The sequence below is a fragment of the Boleophthalmus pectinirostris genome, unplaced genomic scaffold, assembly GCF_026225935.1.
Source record: "Boleophthalmus pectinirostris isolate CB_2022bp ecotype Guang Dong unplaced genomic scaffold, ASM2622593v1 HiC_scaffold_20, whole genome shotgun sequence".
Classification (NCBI taxonomy): domain Eukaryota; kingdom Metazoa; phylum Chordata; class Actinopteri; order Gobiiformes; family Gobiidae; genus Boleophthalmus; species Boleophthalmus pectinirostris.
The window spans coordinates 22,256,580-22,282,138 of record NW_026571153.1 but is presented as its reverse complement, the minus strand read 5'-3'; the positions used below and the strand labels follow the sequence as shown (position 1 = coordinate 22,282,138).

Genomic DNA, 25,559 nt, shown 5'->3' with positions numbered 1-25,559 from the left:
AAATAAAGCTCGAATTAACAGCCCAGACAGAGCAGTGCTTACAGTTAGCATCACAGCACTCCCCCAGGAAATGTTGGTGACTTCATTTGGAAAGTATCAACACAGGAATACTCAAACGTGCATGAATCAGTTGAAATAGAACTTTGAGTGAATAACAGAAGATGCTTATAGCAAGGTTAAAGTCTTGTACCAGTCGATTTTGCACAATGTGTCTCCTTTAACAGTGACTTGCCCCACACATGCACACGCTTCGGGGACCTGCCTCATGCCTTCACCTGCTCCTCTGCGCTTTGGGGCCCCATGCAAACTCAGTGAGAGCAGTCATCTCTTTAGACAGGCCCTGGGCAGTAGCCGGTAGGCACAAAACATCTGCCCCCAATCAACCTATTGATCCGGGCCAGGCCACATCCTCACCTCCAGGCAAATATCCCCTCCGCTCCTTCTCTCCTCTTCTTCCTCTCACCTCCTCTTCTTCACTTCTTCTCTCTGGCTTACTTTACACTGCTGTTCACGTTGCCATGGAGACTGGTGGTCCCATTACTTCTAGCTAAGTGCCTTCCTAGGTCTACATTTTTTTAACTCCTAATTTTATACCACTGTCGATCAGTCTGTCTGGCTTGTCTTTTACACTCTCACTAAATAGCTTGTTAAATTCACCTAGTTAGCTAATTTTAGACACATTCACTGCATATAAAGAGTTGGGTGTAGTTAAAACACTATTGGCAGCATCAGCAACTTCAGTCTGCCTCTGCACACTGTCTCCAGTGCTCATTAGTTTGTAATGGACACAGCACATGTCTGTGTTTAAGCTGTTCTCTCACTCCGTACAGGGGGAGACAGCTGAATGGCAGACAGTGACTAATGGACGTGCAAGCCTAATATGAATCCTGTATTAAACTGTTGAAATAAGCAGAGATGGGTAGGAAATTGTGCTTCTTGAAGTAGATAGAGGATGCCATACTTTTACTTCTACTTGAGTAATATTGTGTAACAGTATTCTTTCTTAAATAAAAGTTTTGGCTTCTCAACTCCGCACCCTTTCTTAAATCTGCCCTTAAGACATATTTCTTTGCTTTGACATTTAATACAATTTAAAGGTTCTATATTACACAAAATTGCTTCTTGTGAGAAACACTTTGGTAAGCCTTTGTTGTAAATGTGCTATAGAAATAAAATTGACATTGACATTTCCACTGTGAGTCGACAAGTGACAAAAGCTTTATGTCGACAAAATATGAAATTATGTGAACATTTGTGTTCTCTGCACCGCTTCTTATATGATTTAGAAGTTTTCATTTCTGTCGTTTATTGCTTTTTGTGCATTATTTTACTTTAAATTAAAGTTAAATAATGCACAATTAAAGCATGTTAAATGCTCTATATTAACCAAAATTGACTCTTGTGAGCTTTAAGCCATGTGAGAATGTTATTACCTCATCAAAAATATACCCAGAGTTGTGTTTTGTTTTATTCACACTTACACGTTTGAGTCATCCTGCTGTATTAGTCTGTCTACATTGCCAAAGCTCAAAATGCTCTGTTCTGCCTAGTGATGGGTCCATGTACCATCCGTTCTTTTGAATTTCAATTAAGAACGAAAAACAATAAAATGGGAAAACAGTTTATTTCATTATTTTTCATTATTCCGTTTTAGTGTCAAACTGAAAAAAACTGATTTTGACTTGAATTCCCAATATTTAATTTACAGTTTACTACAAATAACACCAATCAAAAAACAGTCTTGATGCCTATTTTAATTTTGATATTTTATTCTCTCTGGTTTATATGCTCCGGAAGTTATACTGCTTAGAGCGTCGCATGTGAATTCAGTGTCAACCATTGATGTATAATAAAAAACAATTTTTGTTATACTTCTATGGTGTCAACTGAACAAAGTTTATCGCCTCGCTGCTACCTCTTTCTCGTCATGGAGTTCAACAATTACTTTCTAAGATGCGAAAGTAAACACGTCGCTATAAAAGAAGATGTCCAAAAAAGTCCTTCTAGCAGCAGTACCGGAGAGAATAAAATATCCAAATTAAAATAGGCACTGAGACTGTTTATTGATTGATGTTATTTGAAATAAACTTTAAATTAAATATTGGAAATACAGGTCAAAATCTGTATTTTTATTTATTTATTTATTTATTTTTATTTTTTATTTTTTATTTTATTTTGACACTGAATAAAACTTCTGGAAATAAGTCATGAAATATTTGACTTTCCTGAGAAAATTCAGCTTTTTGAATGAGTTAATGTAATGTGTCTGTAGTTTTTATCATATTACCTTCAATTGTATACATATTATTGTGAAGAAAAAATAAATTTCTCTTCTGTCTATTGAGTCTGTGAGTAGATTATTATTAATAGCCCTTTTCTGTCTTCACTTTTCAACTTTTCAACTACTCATTCTAAAATATCTTCAGAAAGTGTCGTGCATTAGCACAATAGATTTGGGTAGAGTGAGTGGAGAGTGGAGACAGATTGATTTACCTGGCCCTCCACTCAGGACCTAACCTCTCTATCAATTTCATCAAGTTTATTGCAATCACACTTCACAGTGCCCCTCCCCTAAAAAAAAAAAGTAGTCCGCCCTTCCACAACCCTGCCAAACGCTACTGTGCTGTTTAATTGCTCGCTCAAATTAAATCGATAGCAGTGAGGCATTTTGTCATTGCGGTCTGTGTGTGTGTGTGTGTGTGTGTGTGTGTGTGCATGTGTGTGCATGTGTGTGTGTACTAAAAATCAATTGTTGTAGCTTCACAGCAGAGTCGGAGAAGGAGAAAGAGGGGTGGATTGAAGCAGTCCAGGAATCGATCTCCGAGACACTTTCCGACTACGAAGTGGCGGAGAAGATCTGGTTCAACGAGGCCAACCGGAGCTGCGCAGACTGCAGGGCGCCGCAGCCGGAGTGGGCGTCGGTCAACCTGGGCGTGGTCATCTGTAAGAAGTGTGCAGGTGAGGGGCACTTGGGTTGCTAGGAGACAAAGAGTTCATGCCCTTGCTTACTCGTAGCTGTACTTCCCACTTACTGACTGTCCAGATCGAAGAGAGCAACAGGTCAGAATAACTTTGCTAAATGGGGTCATTTGGGATTTTGAACATTACTTGAACGTTGGAGGTGGTTTTAATCCCAAAGGCGTTAAAATGGCTGAAATGTTTTACCAGTTTAAATATCTTGCAGTCCAGTGAAAAAGTACATGTTTTGCAGATGGTAGCTTGACTTGCTCTGGGGAAGATTTGTTTTTGTTTTTTTCATGTAACTTTTCTGGTGGATGGTTCGCTACATGCTCATTTCCATGACAATCAGGTGGCAAGCCCTAGCCAAGCTGGCACCACCTAGTGCCTCTGCTCAATCTCATTTCTCTCCAGCAACTAGGTCAGGAATCAGAATACACTAGATTGTTTGCAAAAACCCCGGAAGTGCGAATTCGGGCACCAGCCAATCAGCGAAGAGCCATACATTCTGTGCTGGCAACGACTTCCGACATCTAGGATTTAAAGCCGGAACAAAGAGAATGTTTGGTGAATTTTATCAACGGGAAAGACGTTATTTCCCTTCTTTCTATGGGATTTGGGAAAAGCTTAATATACCCTTTAGGCTCGTTAGCGGTGCATTGCATACGTCATGACCCAATAGCAGCGATTGGTTAAATGAAAAAAAGTACCCACCTACCGTCAAGCGAACGAATCCTAATGCTGCGAGGACATACTGTTTCTACGAAGTGAAACTGGCTGATGAATCAGGCTAGTACCTCTTTAATGCGTTTACTTTTTTGCTTACATTGACCTCCTGTACCATCATGCAGGTAACTTTGTGTAGTAGTTGGAGACTTTTGACCTCAAGGCCCAGTTAGACAGATATCTTTAAGTTGTTTTTTTTTTCATTCTAGATTGATACACTGCAAATTTCTCTGATCAGGTCAAGATTTTAAAAGTTATATCAGGTTATTCATCTTGTTTTCAGACGTATTATCTCCTTACTAGATCTGAAACTGCTTAATTCTAGTCTAGAGGTAGTTTATTTTAAGACAACTTGTCAAGTAAAATTATCTTGCTGCATGGACAGATAATTTCACTACTTTTAAGTCATTTTCAAGTTTATATCTTACATTTTGGACAGGCTTTTCTGCAGTATAATGACTAGAACGAACATGAGCGAGGTGATGATCAAATAGAACGTGTAGAGATAATTTCTATTTGTTTCTATTTTTAAGTCTAGTTAAAACTAATAATAGGACCTTTGAAAATTTGAGCATGATTAAGCAGCATACACGGTGCACTGTTGATTTGTGTGTGTGTGAGACGATGTCCGTTTGTCCCTGTGCGAGTCTGTGTCTAACCCAGGGCCACTTTCAGAATAAGATCTCAGGTGATAAGACACTTATGGGAGCTGGCATCGGGCCCTAGACTCCCTGTAATCTGTTGGGTAAAGCTGGACGCTCAGATGAAATGACAACAAAGATTAGGCTCCAGGCGGGAACTTGGGGGATCCCGAACAACTCTTTGACCCGCTAAACGTGATTATGGAGCAGTGGCCGTCATGCTAGCCGCTGCCGGATATGTATGATTCTTTTTACATGCTGCTACACATACGCAATCCGCTCCACTTTTTTTCTTCAGGTCTGAGATTTCTCCTGGAGCTTTAATGCGATTCTCCACCTCACCTCTCCAAAGTCCATGTAATTGGTACGCATCAGATATCACACATCCTTTTTTTTCAAACCGCTCTAAATGATTTCATTTGCAGGGCTGTTTAATATTACATTTTGTCGACACACAGAGACATGGAGGGAGCGAGGGAGAGACAGTGAATATCTGCAACTAAGAAAGCTGTCCTCACTCTCCATTCTACGCTTCTTAAATTAGGCGGTGGTCCATTTCGAATACCAACGACTGACTGGGCTTTTAATTAGCGCGCTCGTGTCACGTTCAATAAAGAAAAATGCTGAACAAGAAGAAGAGGAGTGGAGTAATGAGAGGGCTAATGCTGAAAATGATCTAAGATGGACTTTCCTCTTTTCGTTTAAGACATAGTGAATTTTAATGACCCTTACTTTGGCTCTATAGAGAGGAGGGCTACTGTAGTGCTTTCTTCATCATCAAATATCGTCTTTATATCATATTGAAACACACTTTATTTAATGAGATTGACTGTTTGCCTGTAATTAGGAAAAATCTATGCCGCTTATAACCACCCATATAAGAGAAACCAGCATACACAATCGCATTAGAGCATGACCCACTTTTGATTATCGCCATTGACGACCAGAAGTATCCCACAAGAGTGTTAGGGATGTTTTGACCCAGTTAAACAGTGGCCACCATGGTTTGTGCTGTAAAATACTTCAGAATAGCATTTATATACTTAAGTATGTATTTTTATTAAATTTAAAGGTTCTGTATTACGCAAAATTGACTCTTGTGAGCTTTAAGTCATGTTAGAATGTCGTGCCTCCTCAAAAGCATATTTAGAGTTGTGTTTTGTTTCATTCACACATGTTTCAGTAACCCTTTATTATTAGTCTGTCTGCATCTGGGTCCAGTCAAGCGGTAACGGAGGGAAACAGGGGCAGATTTTTTACATTCAAATAGCTCTTATTCAGAAACTAGTGGGACTATTGAAATAAGTAAGGTATTAGAATTCAGGAAAAAGTTAGCACTCCAACAGGGTAAAGTTAAACCTAAAACTCATGTCTGTAACAGAGGGAGTGAAATATGCTGCACTTTTTGGGCAATAAATCCAAACAGCGATAACTATCGGTTCTCACTTACATATCCTTAACAAACTGGTTTGAATGAGAGATAGTGCTCCAATTTTTAAGATTCTTTTTGACAGTTTTACATGTTTTTTTTACTTCCACCCAGATAATAAGTATTCAGTGACAATGACATACTCTATTTTTGCTACAGAACACTGAAATCATAAAAATAAACCTGTTGTTTTTCTCAAAAGCTGGTCCACTTTTATACACAACTGAGGTCCCAGACTCCTAATGTGAAGGCAAAAAAAAAAAAAAAAACGTCCCCAAACCCAACACGGAGACGTCTGCTGGCAACAGTTGCTATGGCGACTCCCAAATGCAGAGCTCAATGCCACAGTTTTACTTCTCTCATCACACGGGCGGGACTGAGAGCCGGAGGAGTCAATGGGACAGTTTTTAATTGGAGGTGAAGACCTTGGAGGTTTTGGGTAATTTTATTTTTTTGAATGAACCACCTCCATATTTTTACCCTTTGTTGTCTTGTTCTTTAAGCTGTCTGTAAAAGAGGACACTGGACAAACTGGTCTCCATCGTGGACATTAGATTATAGAGGAACAGAGGAGCTCATTCTCCAACAGGCTCCAAAAACTGCTCAAAAATGTGCAATGTGCAAAAATATCAAAATGACGTGATACTAAATTTGCCGATACAGTATTGTTATCATGGACTGCTGTATTGATATATTGGCAAGATAATTTTTTGGTATCTTTCAGCTAGTTTTTTTTGTAACTGCACTAGGCAGCTTGTTTTGCAATATACTTGACATATTTACTCTTTTAACGATTAAAATAAATGTATTTTGTATGAACTTTGCACAAGTATTGTTAAAATGTATTCTTCAAAAAACAGCACCATATTACAGAGTATCAATATATCGGTTATCACATGTATCGCCTTATCGTGATAACATCATATTGTGAGCCATATAGCAAGTATCGTATTGAATCATTATTGTCGAAGTTTTCAACTTGTCCAAGAAAGGGTGGAAGTATGATTTCAAAAGAGAACTAAGGCTACGTTCAGACTGTAGGGCTTAACACTCAATTCGGATTATTTTGTGAAATCCAATGTTTTTGCGAGGTCTTTCACATTTCCAATTAAATGTAACTTGTATGTGAACTCCAGGGTGAACATTAAACGGCCCAAAAATGTCCCGCATGCACACTGGAGGACACAACGACGTCAACCACAGGGAGCGTGCTCTGTGTTTACGGAAGTTGTCCAAACATGGATGCATTGAGCACCTGGCGATTTTAAAGTTCCTCTTGTATCGGAGCCAGAACATGTACAAGTTACTTGTTTTAAGGAGGAGATTGAGAAGGAGAAGGACGAGGTTTTTGGCCCTGGCATTTTGCGGGACAGTGGCAGCAATGACCGTTAGAAGGAACGTGTGGATATGGATACATAGTCAAGAGTGGTGAGTGGCCTACTTCAGCGCAGAATAGTGACGTTTGTGGCTTGTTGATAACGTGTAGGTCGGATGAATGCGCTTTGGCGGTTCAGACTGAATTCGCATATCAAAAGATCGGATATGTATCAGTTTTAGGACCACATATCGAAGTGGCCTGGGTTGCATTTGAAAAAATCTGATCTATGTCGTTCAGACTGTCATTAAAAGATCAGATACAGGTCACATAGAGGCCAAAAAATCGGATTTGGGTCACTTCAGGCTGCAGTCTGAACGTAGCCATAGTATGATCTTTGAGTGTCCAACCCCCTGGACTGTGCTTCCAGAGGAGGTTTATAAAGCAAGTGGTGAGACTATGAAGAGCAGTTAGTCAGCAGTATGCCACAATTTAGATAGTAGTAGGCCATTGGTGTGCCAAGGGAAAATCATGGTGTAAATATAGCTTTTGTGTGTCAATGTTAAACTGAAATTCTCTTACAATGATGAGGGACCCTGTGATTCCAAGCCCTGCTCCATACAACTGTACAAACATGGGTAACCCTATGCCCTGTCAATCATCATTTCATCTTTACACTGTTTCTACTTAACCACTTCTTATTTATAGCTGAGATATATTTGTATTAGTATATTTCTATATTTTATTTTTACTTGTACATACATTTATATAATTACGCCTTATTTGACTCTGGTCTCTTGCTATTTTTGCTTCTTATTTTGAATTTAGTATTACCATTTATATCAGTGCTTTTTGTTATTATAATATGATTTGTGTGTGATTTGTGAGCTCCAGTGTCCAAATAATCTCCCTTGAGGATCAATAAAGTTTGTCTAAATCTAAGTCTAACAGCAGCTAGCATGCTAACTCACACTTCCTGATAATTGGACAGACAGAGCTGCTTGTAGAGATACAGGCCCATAAACTTCTGAGCCCCTCTATTTTCTACACATCTGCATTGTTCCTACACATTCTAATTTTCCTTGTGGATTAATAAAGTTCGTCTTAGTCTAAAAAAGGGAAGATATTTACAGCAGGCTATATATACTAGCATGTGAAGTTTTCCTTGCGTTGTCAGGAGCATGTGCACATTTTTAGCTTCATTACCTTTACACAAGTGAAAATGGTCCTGGGGCGCGTTATGCCTCGAGTGGATGGAGCAAAAACAGCAGGAGAGGTATATTTTTCACTTGTTCACCGGCAAAAGTGACAGCATCTGCCTCTTCAGAACCCCGCGCCAAGTGGGAGATCTCTGCTCCAATACTGAAAGTCTGCTGTTGTCCCTTTTACTTTTGGGATTAGAGGAACCTGATTTAAACACCCCATAATCCATCAGTGGTTGACATTTTAATGCCGGTTTCATGCACAATTATATGACTACAGGGTGAGTGGGGAACCCTGCTATTTATAGTGTCACCTACAGCATTGCAGCGTGAAGCTCAAAGGGAGAATTGTACAGAAAGGCACTGCAAAATATAGGGCAGGTGGAGTTGCTGTTATGACCACAATCAGTGCATATAACATCAGGCTTAAAGGTGTATTGTGTAACTTTGTGGTTGGACGCCTATCGCCTTCTTGTTTCTATGGATATGTCAGTGCTCTGCCTGTAATGTTCCACAATATGACATTAAACAGCTCTGCCTTATATGTATTCAATTACAGGTGGTTTTATTGCTCAAAAAACACCAAGAAAAACAAGAATTCTGACTGTGAGCGGATTTGCCTCTCCATAGATCTGACCTGTCTGGAGCCCAAAGTTTGGTCTCCATGATGCTAAAAAGGTTTAATGCCATAATTTGCAACATTCCAGACAAAGCAATAACATTTCCATGGAGAAAAACAGGTGGCGAACGCAACACCAAAAAAGTTGCACAGTGCACCTTTTAAGGAGCCCATATTGTGTTATTTTTAAAATTTATGTTATAATGTTGTTTCCTCATCACAAACACACCTTTTTTCCCACATGTTTAACTCAAAAACTGTGCAAATTTAGATAAAGTTCTCTCAAACTGAAAACACTCTATTCCACCTTGTGATGTCATGTGGTAATACAAGAAGTGCTCCACTGTTTTTCAACTCCATACACCTTTACGAGAATCATTTGGATGATTTCTTCTCTGGAATTGACAATGTCTATTGAACAAAAGGTAAAAAGTAACAGATAACTTGAAAACTAGCACATCATGACATCACGAGGGGCAATAGAGCATTTTGAGCTTTGGAAATGTAGAAGGCCTAAAAATGTGTGAATGAAACAAAACACAGGTGTGTTTTTGATGAGGTAACAGCATTATAACATGACTAAAAGCTCACAAGAGGCAATTTTGCATCATATAAGACCTTTAACAAGAGCTGAACATGTCTGGATAAGCAGTGCCTTAAAAGGTCCTGACTTAATTTACATTTTTACATGTAGTTTAATTTAATCTATTACTCCTAATTGGGATTGGGACCTAATTGGGCTTTGATTTGTGGTGGTGGAATGACTCTTCTTTGTTGGATTGTCAACTATCTGAAAATCAAAATTCTTTCCACATGATTGATCATTATTTAGTTTTTTTTTTTTGTCAAATTAAATTGTCTTTTAAAAATAATTTCCTAAGATAAAAACACACACTTTTCATCTTTGGCCCCCCACACAAAGAAAGTCAAATTTCTTCCTCCAAAATTTGAACTCTGATTCAAACCACATGTTTTTCTTTTACTGCGGATATCTCGATTAAAAAACTTCAAGCGGACCATTGATGATTGAAAATGACAAAAGCTGGTTCTCAATTAAAATTCTATTAATTGCACAGCCTTAATTACAACTACCCTTTTAAACCAATCGCAACTAAAAAAAAAAAAATCACCACAAATGTACCTTGAAGGGCTAGTATTACTCTATTTTCTGATCTTTCTACAATATATGTCAGACATGTCAAACTCAGGACTGGGGGCCAAATTTGGCCTGCGATATATTTATATTTGCCCCGTTAGATCATATCAAATATGTATTAGAGCTGGTCCGTGGGCTACAAATAGGCCATAGAGACATTATTTATTTAAAATGTTATTATTTTATATTATTCTTGTTCTGGATTCAGTGTTTAAGCAAAACTTATTAAACATTTATTTTAATAAGAAAATATTTAACATTACATATCTCGAAAGAAGAGAAAACATGCAAATGTTGCTGAAATTTTTTCAATAAATATTTAGTTTGTCCCAGTGACTTAGTCCCAGTTTTTAATTTTGGCGCTCTGTGAATTTGAGTTTGACACCCGTGATCTATGTTATGTTGTTTCCTCATCACAAACGTACTCAGTTGTGTCATGTTTCATTCACACGTTTAACACCCAAATCACACAGTATTTGTGTTTGAAACATGACATATAGGCTGAATTTAGGCTGAATTCTTCTTTCAAATCTGGTAATACAGAAAGTACTTCACTGTGTTTTTAAATGCCATGCACCTTCACTAGAATCATTTGAATCATTTCAGCTCTGGAATTTCGAATCTCTACTGTACTCAAGCTAAAAAGTAGCCATTGACTTGAAAACTACTGCTTCATGACATCACAAGATGGAACAGAGCATTTTGAGCTTTAGAGATATAGACAAACTAATAAACCAGGATTACACAAATGTGTGAATGAAACAAAACACAACTCCAGGTATGTTTTTGAAGAAATAACAGCATTATAACAAGGCTTAAATCTCACAAGAGTACAGTTTGTGTAATATAGGACCTTTTAAAAATGAACTGCAGCATATCCTCACTGAACATCTGTCACATTTGCACATATATGCCTTGATTCTCTCTTATATATTATAGATGTCTGACCTGTCTCTGGCCATAAGCACCCCAAGCAGCCCCCCTCTCACCCAAATAAACAGGCCGACCAGCAAACACAATGAATTACTCATGATTCATTAGCAATTAATAGGCCTCGTTCTGTGCTTTCATTTCCAATTAGGGGGAGCTGAAGGGACTGAGCGCGTCTGTTGTGAAAGTCACGCTCCGATTCTCCGTCTCCTAACTGCCTGCTGCTTTATTATTTATTCCATCATTGGCATTTAGAGTGCGTTTGCTGGTACACTAAGGAGATGTTCGGGGAAATTACGTATGTCTTAATTTGTGTAAAAGTGCAGAGGCTGTTTTTAAATGCGTCAAATGTGTTTCCGTTTGTGTTTCAGGGCAGCACCGCTCCCTCGGCCCCAGTATATCCAAGGTCCGCAGCGTGAAACTGGACAGCAGCATCTGGAGTAATGAGCTGGTGGAGGTATTCTCTTTGATAATTGTTGTGAAGCTTGGTCTGGGTACCTAATGAATTTGGCACCTGAACCGTACTTTTTTTTTTTTTTCAATTGTATTAATCATTACATAGATCAGGAGTTGGAAGACCAGAGGAATGTGCAGCAAAATTGTCAGATAGAAGTCAGATTTTTTGCTGCACTCGTAAGTGCTGTGCGCTCGATGCCGTAGCTCAGAGCAGAGGTGATTGACAGCAGCTTCTGTAGTGTCCATATTTATTTAACCTCTTCCCACTCACTGGCCACCGCGGTTTTGGGGGCTTTACCCATGTTTGCGTGTGTGGAGGAGATATGGAGGAGGAGAGATAGGTGGGTGAGAGGTAGGTGGAGGAGGAGAGATGGAGGAGGAGGAGAGGTAGGTGGAGGAGGAGGGATGGGTGGAGGAGGAGAGATAGGCAGAGGAGAGGTAAGATGGGTGGAGGAGTGGTGAGTTGAGGAGAGATGGATAGGAGCTAGATGGGCGGAGGGGAGATGGACGAAGGGGAGGTGGGCGGAGGAGAGATGGGCATTGCAGAGATGGTTGCAGGAGAGATAGGCGGAAGAGAGATGGGCAGGGGGAGGAGCAATGGGTGGAGGAGAGATGGGCGGAGGGGAGATGGGCGGAGGGGAGATGGGTGGAGGAGAGATTCACGGAGGAGAGATGGCCATTGCAGAGATGGGCGGAGGAGAGATGGGCAGAAGAGAGATAGGCAGAGGTGAAATGAGCGTTGGAGAGCGGGGTGGAGGAGAGGAAAGATGAGCGGAAGAGCAGTGGGTGGAGGGGAAGATGCAATTGAATGGAATCAAGGAATAATGGTCACATCAATAGCAGTAGAAGTAGTAACTATATATTAAAGGTTTAATATAGGTTGTAATCATTTTACAGTATTTGAAATAATTTATTACTGCACAGAATTATCTGGTGCTTTTCCATAGTTGCCTTAACTTCACTCCCCTTATTCTGTGTTGGATTTCACAGTTGCCCTGTAGTTGCCCTGAGAGGTAAACATGACTATGCCCCATTGAGATCAATCACTCACACATCAGATTCATGCACACAGGTCAAACAGGTCAACTAAGTGAAGTGTCTTGCTAAACTACACAACAACAGTATGCACTGATCAGAGCTGGGGTAGAAACAGCAACCTTTAGTTATGTGAGCAAACACTGAGCCAGTTATCAATATGGAACACCTCCATGTGTTCTTTTTGCCCCACAGTTGTTCCTGGAGGTAGGGAACCAGAGAGCCAACAGTTTTTGGGCGGCTAACCTCCCCGCTGAGGAGGAACTCTACATTGGTGCATCGGCTGAGCTGAGAGCCACCTTCGTCCGCAGGAAGTACAGAGAAAGGAAGTACTGCAGACTGGAGGAGTACGACACCATGGAGCAACTCAACCAGGTGACTAAGTGTCCATTACACTATTTTCTGATCTATGTTATAATGTTGTTTCCTCATCACATACCTAGAGTTTCCTTCACACATGTTTAACACACAAACTCTGCCTATTTAGGCCGAGTTTTTTTTTTTTTTTTCTCAAACGGAAAACACTGTTCCACCGTTTAATGTCGTGTAGTAATATAGGAAGTACTTAACTGTAACATCTGGAACAGAGTATTTTGAGCTTTGTAGATGTAGACAGACTAATAAACCAGGATTATTCAAACGTGTGTATAAAGCCAAACACAACTCCATGTTTTTGAGGAGATGAACAAAAACTCACAATAGTCAATTTTGCATAATATAGGACCATTAAATGTATTTTCCTCATTAAAGTATATATAGAACTGCACAGTTAAGGACTGGTTGTGGTTTCTGTTCTTAAGCACCTATTGATTGCTCTATATTTAATTAAGAGCTGTCACCAATAGAAAAAAAGTATCCAATTTACCACTGTCAGAAGGTGTCATGATTATACAGAAAAACAACACAAAGGCTCTACAGTCCCTGACAAAAGTCTTGTCACTTATCCATTTTGTAGAAACAAAAGTTTATAACCTGACTTTAAATTTATCGATTGGTTTTAGAAATGTCTCATATGAAAGCTAAAACCCTCCCAAATTATGCTCAATATACTAAAATTAATTTGCTTCACTGAAGAAAGATTGATCATTTAATGAACACAGAAAGGTCAGATTTTGGCAAGACAAAAGTCTTGTCGCCTACAGAAAATTGAACAAATAATTTACTTCAAATACAAAAATATGTTGCATAACGTCAGTGAATGAAGTAGTGGTGCTGTGAGATCCATATTTAATATCTTGTATGACGTCCATGAGCTTGAAGGACTGCATCCATGCGGTTCAACAATGATTCATACAATTTGTTGATGAAGTCATCAGGAATAGCAAAGAAAGCGTCTTACATGCCTCCCAGAGTTCATCAAGATTCTTTGGTTTTGCCTTCCATGCTTCCTCTTTCATTCTACCCCAGACATGCTCAACGATGTTCATGTCTGGTGACTGGGCTGGCCAGTCCTGGAGCACCTTGATCTTCTTCGCCTTGAGAAACTTTGATGTAGAGATAGAAGTATGCGATGGAGCACCATCCTGCTGCAAAATTTGACCCCTTTTATAGTTGGGAATTAAGAGGTAGCTTCTAATACTTTGTTGATATTTTAGGCTATTGATATTGCCTTCCACCCTGCAAATGTCTCGCACACCCCCATACTGGATGGAACCCCAGACCAGGATTTTTCCGCCACCAAACTTAACTGTTTTCTGGGTGAATCTTGGATCCATGCGGGCTCCAGTAGGTCTCCTGCAATATTTGCTGCAGCTGTGATGTAATTCAACCGAGGATTCATCTGAGAAATCCACCTTCTGCCACTTTTCCAGTGTCCATCCTTTTAGCAGGCTGTGGGCCTTGGTAAATGCCACGCGTTTTTTTAATTGCCTTTTGTTTAGTGCTGGTTTCTGTGCACTGATTCGACCATGGAGGCCATTTCGAGACCGAATTCTACAAACTGTTGTGGTTGCCACAGGGACTTGAGGTGACCAGGCCTGGTGGAGCTCTGCTGCAGTGGAAAAGGGGCCTTGGATTTTTTAATCAACAAACGGTCCTCCCAAGCAGTTGTCTTGCGGCGTCTGCCGGACCTGGGTTTGTTCTTTTTCTTATTCTTTGTACTTGACACTGAGACACATTGAAGGTGTCAACCACCTCAGCAGTGGATCTGGTCTTCAGCCTCTTGATAATTAAGGCTTTGGTCTCAGGGTGGATCTTAGGCATGTTGTCAGAGGTCAAGTTGCAGTTGATGTGAAGGTCTGGTGTGCTGGGGTTCTTTTTATACACACCCACTAATTGATTGATCAGTAACTGATCACAGGTGAGGCTGTAATCTAGGATTGGGTGCATCATGTGACAAGGCGACAAGACTTTTGTCTTGCCAAAATCTGACCTTTCTGTGTTCATTAAATGATCAATCTTTCTTCAGTGAAGCAAATTTATTTTAGTATATTGAGCATAATTTAGGAGGGTTTTAGCTTTCATATGAGACATTTCTAAAACCAATCGATTAATTTTAAGTCAGGTTATAAGCTTTTGTTTCTACAAAATGGATAAGTGACAAGACTTTTGTCAGGGACTGTACATAATTAGAAGATACCGTGGCTTATCTGAGAGACACAAACTTAAGCTGATCAGAACTAGATGTGATGTGATCTGTTTAGTTACCATATGTGACTGTGAGTTAGTCAGGCTTATTTGTCTGAACAAGTTTATCCAGTTGCAGATCGTGCGTTGTGTAGTTTATTTGCTCCAAGACAAAAGATTTTCTCATAATATAAAAGAAAATCTGCAATCAATCAATCTTTATTTATAGAGCCTTTTACAACACTCAAGGTGAACAAAGTGCTTCACATTAAAATCAACACAATGCAAATACAGACAAAATGTTACACAATGGCATAAAAAAAATTGTGCGAAGTGTCAAAAAAAAAAAAAAAAATCTAAAAGAAAAATCTGTGATGATCAGTGCATACAATTAGGAATGCGCAGATATTGATACTGGTATTGAATATCCAGGAAAATGTTTGGATCTGGATCAGGTATCACTTCCATGATATAGCTTCAGCCGATATTTTGGTTGCACGTTTGATTAGATGTAATGAGACTATTTACTAGGGATGTAACAATAACTGAAATATCGAGATATTGTATCATCAAAGTTCTCACAATAATATCGTGGACCATCACAGTATATCAACTTACAAGTCTCTTTGCCTAAATTAAGAGTTATGGTGCAGCATTAGCTAAAAAAAAAGACAGAGGGAACTACATAGACCATGATCCTTTGCTCCATTTCAATGACTATAACAGATAATAGAAAAAACTGTTCTAAGCACATTTAAGTCTTAGTTCTTTGGATTAAGTCTTGTCAAGACATTTTAAGAGGAAAAAGTACCGTATTTTCCGCACTATAGGGGGCTCTGGATTATAAGGTGCACTGTCATTGAATGGTCTATTTTTGAACTTTTTTCATATATAAACCACACCGGACTATAAGGCGCATTAAGCAAACACAACAGTTAGAAAAGTCAGTCAAACTTTATTTTAACGCGTTCACAATAACTCTCAACTTTGTTCATTTGTAACGCGTAAAAAAATACAATCTGAGATGCTAAATTGTTAGAGTATTCACAGTAACTCATAATTGTTCAAACAGTTGGACGATTATGGCGTCCAGCACGGCCGCATCCCTCTCATCATTATCCGAGTCAGTATTGTTACTGTTCCCTGGCAGTTCAGTGATGATTCCGGTCTTGATGAAAGCTTTGACCACAGTTGATACTGATCCTTAGCCCAGGCGTCCACGATCCATTGGCAGATCATGGTGTAAGTCGCTCGGTGCTGTCTGTCTGTCTTGGTGAATGTGTGTTCGCCTTCTCTCATCCACTGCTCCCACGCAGCTCGCAGTTTAACTTTATAATAGCCTTGAGTTTAAAGTCGGCGTTGTAAGCGTGTCTCTTGACAGGTGCATTTTGATATTAAAATCAATCACAGTATGTGTTACTCCACGATGCTCCTGATGGTAGCCGTAATGCTGTAAGTGGTGCGGCTTTGTAATTTACTAAAGTCGTACTAAGACACCCAAATAAATTCATAGCCTCCACAAAATATCACAATAAATATCATATCGCGAGATGTATATCCTGAAAATATTGTACTGAGAGATTTGGATATTGTTATATCATGAGCCTCTCCACCATATCACAATAAATATCATACCGTGAGGTTCACGATATTGTATCATTGTATCAGTTGTTCCCCTAACAGATAATGATACTGGTATTGAATATCAGAGCGGATCCAGGAAAATGTTTGGATCTGGATCAGCGCTGCCATGATATCTTTTCAGCCGATAGTTTGGTTGGACGTTTGATTAGATGCAATGAGCATCTAACTGCATCTAGCATCTAACTGACTGATGCAGGCCCAAGATGTTTCATAATGTTTTGTAGTCACTTGCAGAATAAAAACAGTTACAAAACACAATTTGATACATTTTGTAATTGGTTCACTGTGTTTTGAGAGAGAAAATTGCGTATTCAGTCCCTACACTGGTATCGGTTTATAAAGCTGGCTTGGTGCATCCCTAATAACAAAATAATTTATTAAGTACCTAAGGCTGCTGTAATATGTGATATATGTAAGTAATATATTAGTTATTAAGTTATAGCTAGCATTCACAGTAAATGTTTTAAGTTGCTCTAGGCTTTAGTTGTAGCAATTAGCCACCGTGTCTATCCGCCTCCCCTTTTCTCCTTAATTTGAGCTGCAATGTACACTCAGTTCTATCAAAATATTACAAATATAATCTCATCCCATATACAGATCACAAAATATCACCAGAAATATGATACAGCCAGCCTTACTTAAAACTGATTCATCTGTCTAACCATTACAGTTTGTCTCTTATCACAGCAAACATGCAGGCAACACAATCTTTTCTATTTCCTTTACCTGTAAAATGTAACACCAGTTCCACTTGCTACAACTTTTAATAGTGTGATGTGTGAGTGCTTTGCAAGTTCACTCCTCTTTTTGACAGCTCCATCGGTACCTGACAAACTCCATTAACTAAATCCGCTAAACCGGGGAAAGTCCAGTGGTGCTGACCTCTGTACTGTCCGCAGAGCTGCCCTGAATGCGGGGAACTGCTACAGGGAAGGCTCCATCGATCTCATGTGTAAGCAGATCAACACAGGGCCTGCTCTGTCAGTTTGTGGTTAAGGCTTTTACAACTTCACCTCACACTTCCTTTTTGGCCTGCTGTAAAAAGTAGGGATGCAACAATATCCAAATCTTAATATTTTCACAATACACATCTCACGGTATGATATTTATTGTCTTATTTGTGAAGGCTAACGAAGTACTGTTTTTTTTTTCTTTTTCTTATTCTTGGTGGAGACCCCATCAAATGCTTTTACTTCATGCAAATGCTATTGCTTTGTCTCGAATGTTTCAAAGTATGGTATTAAACCTTTTCTATCTTCATGGAAACCAAACTAGACCAAGTTACAGGTCAGATCTCTGGAGAGGCAATCCTGCTTCACAGTCAGAATGCTTGTTTTTCTTGGTATTTTTGAGCTACAAAACCATCAATAATTGAATTTCATCATACTGTGGAACAAGGCAGAACAATGACATGTCCGTAAGAACAAGCAGGTGATGCACCCTCCGCTAGAAAAGTTACACAATGCACCTTTAAATTCCTTGACAGTCTTTGGTTCTATCATCATTCAAAGAACTGACATTGAGTTATTCCTCATGTAATCTGCACTTAAACAGAGCAAAGCATTGTGGTCTATGTAGTTTTTTTTTTTTGTTTTTTTTTGTATGTGTGAATTTTTTCAGTTAATTTAAGCAAAGAGACTTGCAATTCGATATATTCTGATGGCCCATGATATTATTGTGAGACTTTTGACGATACCGCTATTACAATATTTCAGTTATTGTTACATTCCTAGTAAAAAGCCCAGTAAAGTTTCCTCCTTCGTCAGCATTTACGCAGATCATTGCAGTTTGCTTTGTTTTCCTGTATACAGAGAAGACTGGAGCGAGTGAATAGAGAAAGAGAGGTGCGAGGTAAGTGGAAAAGTGGATTAGGATCACAACAGAAATGCTTGAGTTGGTTTTACTGAGGCTTTCTCTGGCTTCAGTTGGGGGTATGTGTCAGTGTTAGAAGCTAATGAAGTATAAACGTAAAAGTACAAAAGTAAGTATAGTTTTAGGTTTACTTTAATTAAAAGGTAAAGGTGCACTATGTAACTTTTGGTTGGGGGTCCATCACCTTCTTGTTGCTATGGTTAGGTCATTGCTCTGCCTGGAATATTCCACAGTATGACATTAAACAGCTCTGCTTTACATTTATTCAATTTCAGGTGTTTTTTTTTTTTATATATATCTGAAAAATACCTAGAAAAACAGACATTCTGACTGTGAGTGGTGTCGCCTCTCCGCAGATCTGACCTGTAACTTGGCCTGGTTTGATCTCTATGAAAAAGGAAAGCTTTAAAACCATAATGTGAAACAATACAGACAAAGCAGTAACAATTCTATAAAGAAAAGCATTTGACAGACGCTCCACCAGGAAAGTTATACAATGTACTTTAAGAAATTTTTACAGGATACTTCATACTTTTACGTTTACTTCACTACATTTTAGATCTGGACTGACAAGTAAAAAAATACCTTTCCTCAAAGTCTGAGACCGTTAAAATGCACTTTATTTAAGACTTTATTAAGACTTTATTTTTAGCACATTTAATTTGAGTTGACAAAAGCACAAATATACAAAAAAATAAATAAATCAATCAATTAATCAATTGAATCACTTCAAAACTGCTAAATTCTTGATCAAAATCACTACATTTGATGCTCTAAGAATCACAACCAAGGTTTTGAGTTCCCTTGTGGATCAATAAAGTTTGTCTAAGTCTGAGTCTATTCTCAGTACATGTTTTCATTTACTTCCAAATACTGACCACAATCTCTGCAAACGAATGTACTATCTTTATATTTAGAAAAATAGTATTTGAACATAAACAAAGCCGGTTCACTTAATCAGATTTGACACGCCGTTGAGTTTCTTTTCAGAATTAATTAATCGGCAAATGCGTGAGCCATGATACAGCTATATTAAACCTCACCCCACTGGGAATTGTCGCCATTACAAAGATCATTCCTCATTGATATTCAGGCTTTTTTTTTTTTTTTTTTTTTAAATCTGCCAATGACATTTTAATACATGTTACTGGCCCAGGGGTCACAGAACTCACTCAACAGAGCCAGTAAATCTCTTTTAAGTGTCGTTTAGAGTAATGAAATAAAAACTGCCCGTGATTTATGCCCGGCCGCATCAATAAGGCGTCTAATAGAATGCGCAGGGGGCGGAGGAGGCTGAGGGGGCGGGGGGGGCGTTCCCGGTGCCCGCCCTCTCTCCGTACCCTGATCTCGTCCGCAGTCCCATGTTCCCCATTAGAAGCTCATATCCTGGCGACCTCCACAGTGTCTCCGCAGATCAACTGACCTACGGGGGGGGCTCCTTATATCATTACACGGACTGCCTTTGTTTCACACACACACACGGGCAATGCACACATGCACACACACCTATACACACACTCACACATGCATACATACACACACGGGCATACACGCACACTGGCTGGACTCTAGTGGCTGCAGTAATTGCTCTGACACAGGAGGTCACTTCCAGAGACGATACAGAATAAGGCCAGGTTAATCTGACCCCGTCGTATGTGAGAGGCAGAAGCAGGGACTAAGTACTGAGGAGGGACGAGGGTACTCCGACTCAGGCAGGTTACACGTTTGCTTAATTGAATAAACGCCACTGATATAGGAAAAGAACACTAGTCCCTCTATATTACTGAGTCTGTAATGGAGTTTTTTCTTTTGTTTCATATTTGGTTATAGTCGAGGTTAGAGGGTGTTACGTATTGTTTGCTCTATATTAAATATTAGTGGCAGTAGATGGAAGTAAAATTATTAGTAATTTTAAAAGGCCTACATCTGACTTTTATTGGTATTATAGGAATGTATCGATATCAAAGTCAATATATATCAACACTAGGGATGTAACAATATCCAAATCTCATGGTACCATATTTTCACGATATACATCTCATGGTATATTTATTGCAATATTTTGTGGAGGAACAAAATTGTAAATATGCTACTTTATCCTTGACAAGATTTAATCGAAAGAACTAAGATTTAAACGTGCTTGAAACTGTTATTTCTTCATGTAGTTTGCACCAAAATAGAGCAAAGGATCATGGTTGATGAAGTTCCCTCAGTTTTCTTTTAGCTATTGCCACACCATAACAAAGAATTTAAGCAAAGAAACTTGTGATTCAATATATTGTGATGGCTGACGATATTATTGTGAGACTTTTGACTATACAATATCATGATATTTTGGTTATTGTTACACCCCTAATCAATACTGACTCTTAAATGTAGTTAACGGTATTGTTATGCAATTAACAAATACAAATAAACAAATGCAAAATTTGGGACTAGGCATCGATTTAAGACATTTTAAGGACATTGAAACTAGAGATAGACCAGTTTGCTGATAGATCAGGTTGATATTGAGACTTTTTAGCATATCCGCTAATGGAGATACACTGCTCTCTTAAAGGTTTATAGTGAAAAAAGCCTGTGGGTGAGTTTGTAGCAAATTTAAATAACATAATTTGAGGAAAATAATCAAAATCTGTCCCATATATCGGCCCAAATATCTCAGAGCTTATCGGACATCAGCTGCTCTGGATTCTAAACAAGCAATATTGGTACAGGCCATGAAAAATTATATGGGTTGATCTCTAATTGAAACTCTTGTATACATATATTTATTGAAATGCCTTTACCATCCAAGGTTAGACCAGTAACGAGTATCAGTATCAAAATTTTACTCTCAAAAGTACTTGGTATCGTTTCAATACCAAGGTTTGAGCCATCTTCTTGTTATGGCCTTCCTCACTGCCCTCAGTAAACTTTTAATAACTTTTGAATACTTAACTACTTCACAGTACTTCTCTATTCTGAACACCCACTGACATTCCTGTGGACAACATGGGACATTACCTGAGATAAGCCCCCATGTCTTCATATCCTTTGGTCTTTATTGACAAACACTTTAAGTTTGTCTGTTGCCCGGTTACGCTCCTCACTTTGAGACAGATCTGGCTCGTTTGTGGCGGATCGATGGAGCTTACGGCCGCGATCCAGGTCCGATGAAAGCCCGGGCCCACTGCTGTTTGAAATTCCGCCATTTTCCGCTTTTCTCCAGTTTATCCACTTTGTCTCAGGTCACGGTGCACAATGTCACATCCATTGACCGCACTGATGGGAAGAGGCAGACGGAAAGTAAGAGAGAGAGAGAGAGAGAGTGTGTGTCTTTTCCTCCGCTGTGTCCCTCTACCTCTTTTTATCTTGTTTTCTCTGAGTGTGCTTACAAGGTGAAACAGGTGAATAGTTTTTACAAAGCACGTCTGCCTGGCGAGACGCTTTCAATATGAGCAGAGGTGTTCTTCCGCCATTAAAGGAGCATCTCATCGTCAACAACATGTATTTATGGAAGCGAAATTGAATGCAACTTTCCCCCGAGACCTCTCACAGAAGCCTTTATGACTGATTGCCCAGACCAAGTGCCTTAAGCAGCACCGTGGGCACTAGAGGGGAGCTTTTGTTCAACCATGAAAAAACACTCAATACAAACTTCACATTTATGACTTTATTCATGGTGGTGTATAGCAGCTTTTACTGGATGAAGTCTTTTCTAGCAGGGGTCAGACACCTACCAGTCTTTAGGAAGATATTAATGTTTTGATTAGAATGTTCCGCAGTATGACATTAAACTTCTTTTTTGCTTGTAGTCATTTACAGATCTTGTCACTGTTAATAAACTCTCCACAGATCTGACATGGAGCTTGACCAGGCCTTACCTACTGGTCTCTTAGGAAATAGTGAAGCTCCACAGTACAGTAGACCCACTGATTAAAAGACACAAGCAATTAAATTACCAAATCTTGATCTCTATTAAAATTTGATTAATTGCACAGCTTTCTTGATGACAGTAATTCAGTGTGGCAGTCTATGGTCCTGGAGGATCTTTGTGCTTTTGTTGCTCACAGAGGAGGACAGAGAAAGTGAGAGGGCTCTTGATGAATGAGCTTTAAAAGGTCGACATAAGAATCAAACATCAGGGGTGTCCAAACTATGGCCCAGGGAGTCAAATCTGACCCTTAGACCAATTTTTGTTGGCTCCCAGGGATCCAGCTACAGATCGAGTGGTAGATAAAGATGCGCACATCCAGTAAAATTTGTGATTGTGTGCAGGGTCCAAAGACAAAAATTCTCCAAAAGAGAGAAAAAAAAAACAAAAACTGAACTGCAGTTCTTTGGAGCTGCCAAATTTTAATGACACCACAATGTGACGTTTCGGGGTCAAGCTCTTCTTCAGACATGACATCCTGCTGCATTGCCCCAAATGTTCACAGACAGTAGACTAGACAGTGCTTTTTACAGAAAATTCAAGTATCTATCACTCCAACCTAAATAACATGGCATTGCATTGTGATACAGGCCTAAAATGTGTGTTCCAAAACTGTTTAAAGGTGGTCCTACTGTATTGAGTATCAGTCTATGGCAAATGTTTCTATATTCGTGCAGTGAAAAATGTGTGGACCCCCCGTGACCTAAGTTAAAATGCCCTCTGTTAAAAGTCTCTCTGTTGTGTGTAGGCCCTGTGTGCTGCTGTGGTCCTCCCTGATGTCCTGACCACAATGAGTCTGGTGTTTAGTGGAGCTGACGTCATGTGCGCCACAGGAGACCCCGCCCACTCCACGCCGTACCTGCTTGCCCAGCGCGCCGGACAGAAGGTGCAGATGGAGTTTCTACATCAGAACAAACTCTCAGGTAACTGCTTCTATCCACTTACTGCACTGTTTGAATGTTGGCTGCATTTTAATTTGGGTTTAAAGTGCGATGCTTCGGCGGAGTCTTGATACTTTGCTTTACTCTGTCTGAAGTTCTTTTAGTCAAGTTGGTAATCTCAGCTTTGTTTTAACACAATGGGACCAGAAAGAGCAGACTTCATTGGAACTACGACCAATCCATTTTCTATTTTTCTTGTGTTTTCAGACAATCTTAAAACTTTTTGCCTGTGTTTGCTAATGCACACACTGCGTCACTATGGTAACTGCTGAACATTGCACCATAGAAATACAGAAAAAAACCCGTATAATGTCAATGCAAAGTATCAATAGCTGGTCTAATGTAATTCTGTTTTATTAGTATTAGTATCAGTATTTTTTTAGGCCTGAAAAAATACACATACACACACGATGGCGCACACACACACACACACACACACACACAATAAACAGAGAGAAATGTTCAGGCTGACATCTCTATAATATATTCAGGCCATTGTCTTTACCATCAGCTTCAAACTTAAACAAACCAATCAAGCTGAACTCCCTTTAACTGCAGCTGTACAGACGCAGCAGGGGCTCTATGTTTTCACTGCCAGGAATAGGAAATGAAGGCACAAAACCTACATATTGAAATACAGTTGGAGTCTTTTTCTTTTTTTTTCCCTCTGCTCCTTTTTGCAGTTTGAGTTTTGTCCCCGTCTTTGTATTGCACCTCGTGTTGGTGGCATTGCAGACTCCAAACAGATGTGGTGTGTGTTGCTTCCTTATGTCCCTGTGCTTTGTTTGGATCTTCACCGGGCTCATGATAAAAATGTATCAGATTAAAGGAGAGCGGAGGCCAGGGCTTGGGTTGGGCCACACTTTCTCAGGGACTGCCTTTTACATAATGCATGCGCCGCATCTGTGCACGCTCACAGCACACAGCCTGTTAGAGACTCCTAATTGTGAGCATGGGTCACCTGGTCGTCATGGCAATGCCCATTACTTGAATGTGTGGAAGCTCAGGTTTAAAGAATGCACAGGTTTTGTAAGGGGCTGTGAAAAGACAGCACATTGCCAGTAAACTAATGGGAATTTTAATATGCACACTATTGGAGTTTAAAGTCAGGCGGTTGGGTGTATCTCTATCACTCTCTCTCTTTCTCTCTATTTCTTATCTACCTATCTATCTATCGAACTTGACTTTTGTGAGCTGCAAGCTGTGTTAGAATGTAGGGATGTAACAATATCCAAAATGTTGTGATATTGTATTGTCAAAAGTCTCAAGTAGTATTGTGGGCTGTCAAAATATCGAATTACAAGTTCCTTTACTTAAATTCATTGTGTTATAGTAGCGACAGCTTATAAACGTAGGTAACTATTTATTTATTTATTTTGTTTGTTTGAAGGATAAGCCCCTTCCTGTCTCGTTTTTGAGGGGGTCCTCATAGTCACAACAACAGAAAACAGATACAGTAGGGCGAACAGGAGACTACATACATTCAAATAAACAGAAAAAGCAAAACAACAAAATCAACCACACACACACTTACACTTGACTGTTAGGCACATAATAAATCTAATTTCAACAAAAACTAAGACTTAGTTCAAATATACTCACAAAATACAACAAGATGGACAAGAAAATTCATCCAAATGATCAAAAACAATTACTTGGGTTATGTAAATATTGAGCATTTTTAAATGAGAGGACAGAAGTAAATCGATGATGGAATATTGTTCCAATCAGAGGGAGCTTTATATTTAAATGAGTGTTTTCCTATTTGTTTTTTGACTCTTAACTACATATCCCATGATTCATTTCAGTGCAGACCACATGAAGAAATATATATATTTTACTTGAATTTATTATGACTGAAATAATTCACATCAAAATCTTAAAAGCAAAAAAAAAAATTGTCCTATCTACAATTATATAAGATTATCCAAAATATTGCAATACATATACCATGAGATGCATATCGTGATAATATCGCACCAAGATATTTGGATATTGTTACATGTTACCTTCTCAGATATATTGGTTTTGTTTGGTTTAGTATATAATCTTTTATTATTAGTATATCTACATCATCAAACCTCAAAATACCCCTGTTCCACCTTGTGATGTCATGTAGTGGTTGTTTTACGATTAACAGAGCTACTTTATTGG

At 39.1% G+C, this 25,559-nt stretch overlaps 1 protein-coding gene across 1 annotated transcript in view; it reads left to right on the top strand.

Moving 5' to 3' along the window:
- arap2 (ArfGAP with RhoGAP domain, ankyrin repeat and PH domain 2) overlaps positions 1-25,559 on the top strand; it is a 192,902-nt gene that overhangs the window by 74,389 nt on the left and 92,954 nt on the right. Inside the window, 4 exon segments of the mRNA XM_055156121.1 lie at positions 2,759-2,958; positions 11,348-11,433; positions 12,663-12,842; positions 23,213-23,387. Coding sequence (XP_055012096.1) covers positions 2,759-2,958; positions 11,348-11,433; positions 12,663-12,842; positions 23,213-23,387 — 641 coding nt within the window.